Source organism: Eufriesea mexicana, unplaced genomic scaffold (assembly GCF_001483705.2).
Source record: "Eufriesea mexicana isolate 0111107269 unplaced genomic scaffold, ASM148370v2 scaffold6248, whole genome shotgun sequence".
Classification (NCBI taxonomy): Eukaryota; Metazoa; Arthropoda; class Insecta; order Hymenoptera; family Apidae; genus Eufriesea; species Eufriesea mexicana.
Genome location: NW_016914133.1, coordinates 628,273 through 637,881, shown reverse-complemented (window position 1 = coordinate 637,881; position 9,609 = coordinate 628,273). Strand labels below are relative to the sequence as shown.

Genomic DNA, 9,609 nt, shown 5'->3' with positions numbered 1-9,609 from the left:
GAAAGAGAGGAAGGGAGTCGAAACGAGAACGAGAGAAGGAGGGGACGGCCTGAAAAGCTCGGGCCAGCCTGGGTTCGATCGCTCAATATTCATCCCTTGGCCGGACGAGAGCGCCCGAGAACAGTAGCTCCAGACGAGGGCACGAATCGACCCTTCCTTCCTTTGCGTCCTCGCCCGCGGAACTGTTCGATCGCGGCACTGTTCCACCAGAAGACGAAGAACAAGATCAGCAGGAGGAGCAGCAGAACCGGCCGAGAAAGGGATTCGCACGTCGACGTTCGTTCGTGGTGATACGCGGGAGAGATTGAGATTGAAACTCCCTCCATCTTTCGTTTAGCCGATCGGAATGGAGGATAAAAAAGTCGAGCAGTTTTATTCTCCGCCGCCGAAGCTTAGCAAATGGGAGGGTTTTAAGGTCTTTTTATGGAACTCCGAGACTGGACAGTTCCTGGGGCGCACAGGCGCTAGTTGGGGTAAGTTCTCACTACAAAAGATACTTTCTTTCTCCTTTATACAGAGATTCGCGATTTATACAGAGACTCGAAGTTTACGCTTACGTTTACAGCGAGTTTACGCGTATATTCGCGAGTTTCATGTTATCCCGAGTGACTTGGTTACGCAATTTTTAACGGATATAATATATATCTCTGTCGTGTTCCTACAGTTTTCCCTTAAGACAGTCGTAAGTAGAATCCCTGTTGTTTAAGGCAGACTAGCTGTAACGTAAAATTCGATGTATAGGCGATCCGCTGAAGTTATCCGATATATCGTTCCTCACACGGTTAATGATTCTTTCAGAAGATTCTTTGAAACATATTCACTCGAAAGGTCAGAGCTTGAACATCCGATTGGCATTTAATCGTAACCCCATCGTTCCTGACGTAAAGCGTCGCAATGTACACGCGCACTGCAGATCATTGGCGGTGCCATATATCTAGAAAGGGCTTTCGTGCTACATTCAAATGAGTAAAAACGTTCGTATCGTAGTTTAATCGATTTCTGTTTGGTAACGCTAGCACCGTCAAATGGTCACGTTAACTTCTTTCATCTATTTTCTCTTCGAAAATCTCGAGATCGCGTTGGATCAGCTATAAACGCTTATCCGTATCGTAAATACCGCGAATAAAAAGGAAAAATAACTTGGAATACCGTTATTCGCTTCTCTTTCGATGAAACAGAGGTTCCTCTATGATGTTCTAATAAGATGGGCATATGTCGTTCTTCGATGCTTTGACTTACAGAGAAAACATTATATCGGAAACGAAAAAGAGAGATAAATTACAGGTCTTTCGTTTTATCAAGAGCCACACGTATCCTGTTCTGATAACGCTGGTTTCTTTTCGTCTTCGTAATGCCTTTTTTATCCGTTGGAATTTCAAGGTTCTCAATCGAAATTTGAAAAGAAATGGACGGAAGGGCGGTAACCTCAGCATTTTCATCGTCCTATTTTTATCGTCTCTAGTTTGACTACAAGAGGAGATGGGGTGAGGAAGTAATCCTGATCTTCGAGTCCTATAAACTCTTATTTCTCTATAAATAGCGAAAAATTTAGCAGTCGTGTTCAATACGAAAAGAGGATTTATATATCTATTTCTACTTCTATTTAGAGTTAGGGTTCAAAGAAATCAAAATATCCGAAGAACTAATTAGTACATGGAAAGTATAATATACGATTTGTTCTTTCGCGAGATTATTGCTTAATTATGTAACAGAAATATATCCCTGATACGGGATTTCGTGTTTGATACATTTATAACGATCATGACAATGCTATGTGACACTGCCCAATGACGTATACAAGCGGACTCTCCATACTGTCGTGTTATGTAATACAATTGCGCAAAGATTTGGCCGATAGTTATCGGATATTACAAAATACTGGATAAGATCGGTTTGTTAGGGTGGTAATCGCGATCACACACGATTATCCGACGAGTGAACATTTTATGGCTAATCGATCGATACGGAATTTTAATTTCGTCTATTATCGTGTAGAATTAGGACTTCTGCATAAGTCCTAAAATAAGGAAGTTGGTTAAAATTGGAAATACTAGATGAGAGAGAAATGTAATAGAGATTGAGAAATTAGGTTTATCATACACCGCAGAATTAGAAGCTTATTACCGGTTAACGATAATAGATTAGTATGCACGTACATTTATGTATAATAATATCGTTTCAATGTCAAAAAATTAATACTTTATATAGATAGCTAAATTTTACCCTCTTTCATTCTGTATTCGATATAATTAAATATTCTGCTTTCTCTTTTCTCTTAAATTTACTTTATATGACACCTACTTTCTCACCCCTATACATCCTACTTAAATTTTAGTCAGAAACTGAATCTGTAATAAAATTGTTGCACAGATCATTGAATAATTCTTTCGCATTTATTTCTATAAATTCTGTGAAAATGAACTTAGTAATTTCTTCGATCGGCTTAATGTACCGTTTTTTCATTTTTTAAATGCATTTCTTCGAGGAATAACTTAATCAATTTTGACGACTTCTATCGCGTTTAATTCAACTTGGACAGAGATGAGTCATATAATTATCTCGCTGTTCGAAAATTCGAGATTCAAACTGGTGGTCGTTCAAATCTTTTTATAATCAAAGAAGCTTCGGTATCAGGAGCAAATATCGTATTATATGTTGATTTGTTCTTGCTATTATCGCTCGTTAAAGCGTGATATATAAATTTGAGAAATCTTTGCCTCGTACTTCTTGACGTTCAACGAATTTACAATTTTCCTGCAGCATTAACAAAGCAATTCGCTCGGTCCTTGAGTTATTGTGTTAGCACACTTAAAGCAGCTTATCTATTCGCCTTTGCGGACAACGTTCTTCCTATCTTCTACTACCGTCTTTTTTCCCCTCTTCTTCTCTTGAGGTTGATCGACTTCCACCAAAATCAATACAATCCAACGGTCTTACCATTCCGCAGAAATAGCTTGCTCTGATTTTATACGGTTCGTTTATTCCTTTAGTCAATTTCATCTTTTAACGAATTTTCTTGAAAAACCTACGAGTCAAAAACAGAAAATATATATATAAATATGTTTGTTCAAAATTTCGAAAAATGGTTAATTAATCTTTTCGTTGTAACAAGCATTTACCTTTTTAGATATAAATTAGTTTATGATTTATGGTCACTTTATCAGTATCCTTTGTCGATATTCATATTATTATTGGGATTTTCACTATTTTTTAAATGATGCAAGATTAACATGTCAAGTTGTACTAATTTTTTAACGATATGAGTGATGTTTCCAATTTTGCATTGAAGAAATTTGTGATGAATAATATATAGATGGAATTATGATCTAAAGATTAATATATATTAAGACATAAAGACTAATATAAATTATAATTTTATTTATAATTTCTGATTTCACACGAATGCACTTTAATACGGTAGCAAACGATTATTTAAATAAATTATATAACAACAATAACGTTAAGCAAAAATACAGACTTCATGGAAAATATTTATACGCCGAAATAAAATTCTCAGTTCGTCAATTTATTGAGAATTCATTTTATTGGTAAATATATTTTTAATAGATCATAAATTAAGTATTAAAATAATATCGTTGTATATATATAGTTCGAAATAAGTGGAACCAGAGGGCACGTATTCGGCGGATGAGACTGTGTATAATGCTTAATCGAATTTTGGAATAAAAAAAATGAACGATATTACATTTTCGTTCAAATATGGCTCGCCATTGCGGTTGCTGTAGTAACGTAACATTTTCACGGTTTTTTTGAGATATCGATCACTTCGTATGCGGAACGCGACGGCGCCACAAACTTAGAAGCCACCACGGTTCTTTCATGAAGTAGGTCATTGATATTGTTGCACCTAGGTTCGAATTTCTGTACGGAAAATGGCTGTCTTTGTAGTATTTACCAATGTTACTTTCGGTCCGAAAACAGGGTAACAGGCAGGCAAGCTTGTGCCAGATAATAAGATTCCTTTGTCAAATTTTTATCCGAACGAATCGATTTGCGACGAGGGCATTGTGTGCACTCTGTCCAAAGTTTCAAAGTAGAAGAGTTGCAGTCTAAAATAGTAAGAAACAAATTACACGAATATCAAACAAAATGTCAAATTCTTATTTAAACTTAACAATTTTTGATAAAACTGTTGACAATATTCTAATTAATATACAGAAATTTATACGAATAAAGATTAGTTATATACACTTTGTTTCAAATATATATAATAAACATATTACAAATCTAAACGAATAAAAGAACTTTTAAATAAATTAGATTGTTCGTTGAGCTTTTCCATTGAGTATAATTTATAAATGGTACAGTGACTAGGAAAAGTTGTATCTGGAAAAACCACGCTGATAAACTATCTGTCAAAGAATCAAAACATTCGTTTTAGGTTAGTGCATACGTAACGTCAGAGCGACACACAATAAATACAAATGGAAAATTATGGAAATCTTTCTTAAACGAGGCTGACTCGACGATGATCATTTTTAATTTAGCAACACGTACTACTACGAAGCGAATATCGACACAATGTAGGGAGTCATGTTCACAGAGATCAATAACCTACTCTGCTTTTCTTCTACTACGAAATGGAACTGTAACATAATCGTTAGTGCATAGATTCTTCCATCAGATGTCGTTTCAGTCTCTGTATGAAATTTGACTCTACGGATACCGAAGGCATAGACGTTAAATATTTCAGTTTAATACTTACTATTATACACAGGAAAATAAATATCCTTAATCGTAAATTTAAAAATATAATAAACGAGATATATGAGTATGTCGAGTCGGAACAGTTATATTACAAATCCAACCTATATGTATATAATTGTTTTTACATGAAATTCATTTTTATCTTTACAGGTATGGTAAATAATAAATATAATAATGTTAGATGAGTACTATAAAAAGAATATTCCATTTTTTCGTTGCATATACAAATATTTAAATGCTTCATTGTATTTTATATCAAAATTTGGTGCAGTGCCAAGCGAAACTTCAACCATACTTAACGTTGTAGGCAAATTTCCCAAATTAAATAATTTCGATGTCGAAGATTGCAGAAATAGACACGCTAAGTGGGTAGTCGTTAAATATATAAAATGACACTCACCTCAAGGTTCGAAAATTGTTTAATTACAAGGACGCCATTATGTATCCTCATACTTGACATCATGGGGTGTCTTACGTCGCAGGCAAATATCACGATAAAATTATTTACGTTATTTAAAAATTTTTTTAAATTAACAATTAAAATATTCGCGTTATTATAACATTTTATCACACATATAACATAATTATAGTTATTCGTAAAATATCGAAGTATATTGCTGATCCGATAAAAAATGACTAGCTATGTCAATAGCGTTTCATCGATATATCGTTTACGATATAATGCAATTGTAAACGTTGTGATTCTTTAAGGATAAATTGCTCGAAATAAATATTCGCAGCATCACTTACTCAATACCAATTCAGGCCAATTAGACCTCGGATCATAATTGTCTCGATGTTGTAGACTTCAGTTGCTGTGCGTATCCGCAAAAGGAATTATTGCAATAAAACAATTGCCTCGCTGGTAATTGGTTAAAACACCCGAGATCTGTGTATTTCGAGTTGTTTTTCAATTCATGTCGCGGATTTTTTCGTACCCATACTACTTATCTCGAATATACCAGTTTACTCGTTTCTACAGAGCCTAATCGCGCTATAAAGAAACGCGAATAACGAAAGATAAGAAAATTGATATGCATTTTTGCATTTTTAATTTGTACGTAATTTTAATTCTTAAGAAAACAATAATTTCTTTCTCTTTCTTGCAGCCAAAATCTTGTTATTCTACGTTATTTTCTATGCGGTTCTGACCGGTTTTTTCGGAGCGATGCTGACTGTTTTCTATCAGACGTTAGACCCGAATGCACCGAAATGGCAATTGGAGAATTCCTTGATCGGTAGCAACCCCGGACTTGGTTTCAGGCCCATGCCTCCTGAAAGCAACGTCGACAGTACCTTGATCTGGTACAAAGCCAGCGACGAAGGCAATTTCTTACATTGGACCAGAGAATTGGATAAGTTCCTTGAAGGTAATTAGTTTCCGTTGAAAAAGTCTCAGCTTTCTCAATGTAAATAAATAAAAATAGAACATAAAATATTTTACAGTTTAAAAACTGTAATCTTCGGAAAGGTATACACTAAATTATATCGTATTCTAAGTAATTTGCTTCGCACAAAATTGAGCTTCGATATTAGATTTTTCAAATTTACGAGATAATTATGAAAGATTAATTATTGATTAACATGTATATTAAAAATAAGTTATATTAAGCCAATTGTGTATCTGTAGAAATGTAAATGTATAAATGTAAATTTTACTTTGAACAGTTAGGCACGGATACTGAAGTTGTCCTGTAAATTTAATAATTTAGATACGAAGTAAAAATACATCGAGCAATATTATTTTCATAGATGTGTTATAAGGCTAATATTAACCGATAAGCGAGAAAATTGTCTTTGTCCTAACGAGGCAGTTACGTCAGGGAACCCGTTAAATCCGGTCAAGGTGAGGCCAATCTTTGGATCAAAGTTTCAGTGTCTTTATTTTTATTCCTACATTAAATATGGAACATGTAATTACACGCAATTAAACGGCATTTTTAATATACATGTAATACGATAAAATTATATGAAATAGAAAATTATATTTATCAGATTCGCGATTAAACAGACACTATTCCGTGTATGATCGATTCGGATAATTGTACGAGACACAAATTTTTATGTTGTTCAGAATATCAGAAACCTGCTTCCCCGTCAAACGAGAAGAAGAGAGTGCCTTGCGACTATGGTAAAGCAGCACCTCCCAGCAAAGTTTGTGACGTAGATATATCGACGTGGGGACAGTGCACGAAGAAAAATAAATATGGCTACAACAAGTCTGCTCCTTGCATTTTCCTCAAGTTGAACAAGGTACGTGGCACCTGGAATCATGCATTCCAAGGTTCGTGGCACCTGGAAAGCTTAATTGCTCAACTGTTTCAGACGTTAATAGATAGTAGATAGTAATAATAACATTTTCTTCGCTTTTTGCGAATTTATCTATGTGATTCGTGTGATTCGTTATTAATTAGGAAGTAAATAACAGATATTAATAGACTACAATGTCCTAGATCTTCGGCTGGCAACCAAAATATTACAATGACACGAAGAACCTGCCGTCTAACATGCCATCCGATCTTCAAGATCACATCAAACAGGAAGAAAGCGAAAATAGATTGAACACCGTGTGGGTGTCGTGTTCCGGTGAAAATCCCGCTGATGTTGAAAACATGGGCGCGATTCAATACATTCCACGTCGTGGTTTCCCTGGATATTACTTCCCTTTCACAAATACCCCTGGCTACCTTAGTCCCCTCGTAGCTGTCTTCTTCGAGAGGCCTAAATGTAAGTAACAAACTCGTTAAGTCAAGTATTTCTATGGAAAACTATGCCTCGGTTAGCGAGCGCGAAAATGTCGAATAAAACTGAAACATCGTGTTTGAATTTTCAGACGGTGTGTTGATCAACATCGAATGTAAAGCTTGGGCGCAGAATATCATCCATGACAGATTTGAAAGGCGCGGCTCGGTACACTTCGAACTGATGGTGGACTAAGCATCGCATCTGCCACCTTTTGCAAGATCACTACCAACTGCGTCCAAGAAAATATAGGAGGAAGGAGAATAAGAGAAATTTCTTTTTTAATCAATCTCGCTGGCGGATCGTGACCACTCCTTCTTTCCTCCGGTTTTCTCTGCCGACGATACCGCCCTAGCCGCGTATTTTCTCGTCGTTTTAACGTAGATCTGTCAGAGGTTCACAGTCATTTTCATCATCTTCATCCTCGTCGTGATTCTCTTCATTGTACACACGGTAACGTTTACTGTCGTTTTTTCACAGTCGCGCTTCTCACTATCATTATGAAGGGCCGTTCTTCGAAACATTGTTATACGTGTTCGTTTCACTCGGCATATACACAAATTTCTCATAATCGTATGTTTCGCAGCGCGCGGTTCTCGTCGTCGCTTCCACAGGCAAAAGCATTTTATCATAGGATGATAAAACGGACCAGTGAAATTGGCTATATACAAGCTATATATCTATATATGTATATGTATGTATATATACGTACGCATGTGCGCGTATGTATCAGGATGCACAAAAAACAGTTTAGCGGAAAAATTCTGCACAAAAACCGTGGCGGTATCACTTCTTTCTATCGGGGGTGAAGGGGAGTGGTCGTACCATCGTGATCTAAATATCGTTCGGGATATCAGTTGGAGCGCGTAACAGTTTCCCTTACTTTTTTGCCCCTTTTGCGAATTTTTCGCTTTTCGTCATGCTGATTTCATGGTCTCGTTGCGGGCATTCGTGCACGTGCAAACATTCTTTCTGTTATTTTTTTCTCGAACTTATCGGTGTTCGCCTAGCCAACGAGACCACTAACGTGTAGGGTACACCGAGGATAATTGATACCCTTAGTTCGTGCCACGTAGACGTATTAAAAAGAAAAAAAATAACAAAATGTTAGTGTCTTTATGCCCGTCGGTACGGTGCACCCGACACGATGGAACTTTTGATTTCGAATTCCACGAAGAAGCTCTCGGACGCGGCTCTCGGCGAATCTCGATCGAAAGTTCCGTCGTTTCGGGATGAAAAGTGAAGGATGTCTGAACAATCGAAATTCATATGTAGGTGCGCGTGCGCACACGCTTACACGCAAGGTAATAGGCAAGTCGACGAAGAGATGCTCTGTTTCAGGCAAGTTTCTCAACGAACTCGTCGAAACCAGACAAATGCGAGACTAATTAATTGGTTTTTAAAAAACGATTGCATTGTTACGAAGGTTTCGTGCGGTGGAACTTTTGATTGGAAATCCTACGCAATTTTTACTACCTTTCTGATAGATTTCTGTTTTATTATTTCCACGAGAGGAATGACATGCCGATTGAAAGTAGGAGGCGTGAACCGATTACGAGTGAAGCTTCTAATTTGATTAACGTAAAATACAGGTCACCTTTGGATTTTAATTTGAAGTTCCGCCTGTACGGAGGTAGATTATACCGTGTTGTATAGAGTGGACAAAATTAATGGTGGTAACGTAAAGTGGCGACTAGTCGAATGGAAGGTATCGATGAAATAAAAGTGAAATTAATCAAACGACAAGGAAAATGAAACAATAAGTATAGTATTACCTTTCATTGTCGAAAGGCTAATACGAAACGAACGAAAGCAATCGATACGTTTTGTTTTATTTTCGTTCCTATATATATATAAATATATGTAATGTGAAAAGATTGAATTTTATTCGTGTTGCTCAAATCTTTTAGAAAGCGGAAAGAACTTCGAATCGGTGAAAGTTCACTTGGCAAAAGTAAAGTAAACGAAAAATAATAAATTCCGCTGTTACCGCCATTAACGTTAATAAATGTACATAGATACAAGATTCAAAGCAAATAAGAGCGGAAGATATTGAAATTTTGTTGGATTTCGATTTGTCGAGAAACAGCGCGCGCAGTTTGCACGGGAAAAGTTTAATCAGCCTAGTGATAATCGTAC

The 9,609-nt window shown here is 36.3% G+C and overlaps 1 protein-coding gene across 1 annotated transcript; it reads left to right on the top strand.

Annotated features, from left to right (window-relative positions):
* The first annotated feature begins 14 nt into the window (after window positions 1–14).
* LOC108552360 (sodium/potassium-transporting ATPase subunit beta-2) lies at window positions 15–8,538 on the top strand. Its single transcript, XM_017906865.1, has 5 exons — window positions 15–473; window positions 5,838–6,098; window positions 6,803–6,981; window positions 7,182–7,455; window positions 7,562–8,538. Exons 1-5 carry the CDS (start codon window positions 347–349, stop codon window positions 7,663–7,665), a joined length of 945 nt encoding a protein of 314 aa, XP_017762354.1. The 5' UTR covers window positions 15–346; the 3' UTR covers window positions 7,666–8,538.
* The last annotated feature ends 1,071 nt before the right edge of the window (window positions 8,539–9,609 follow it).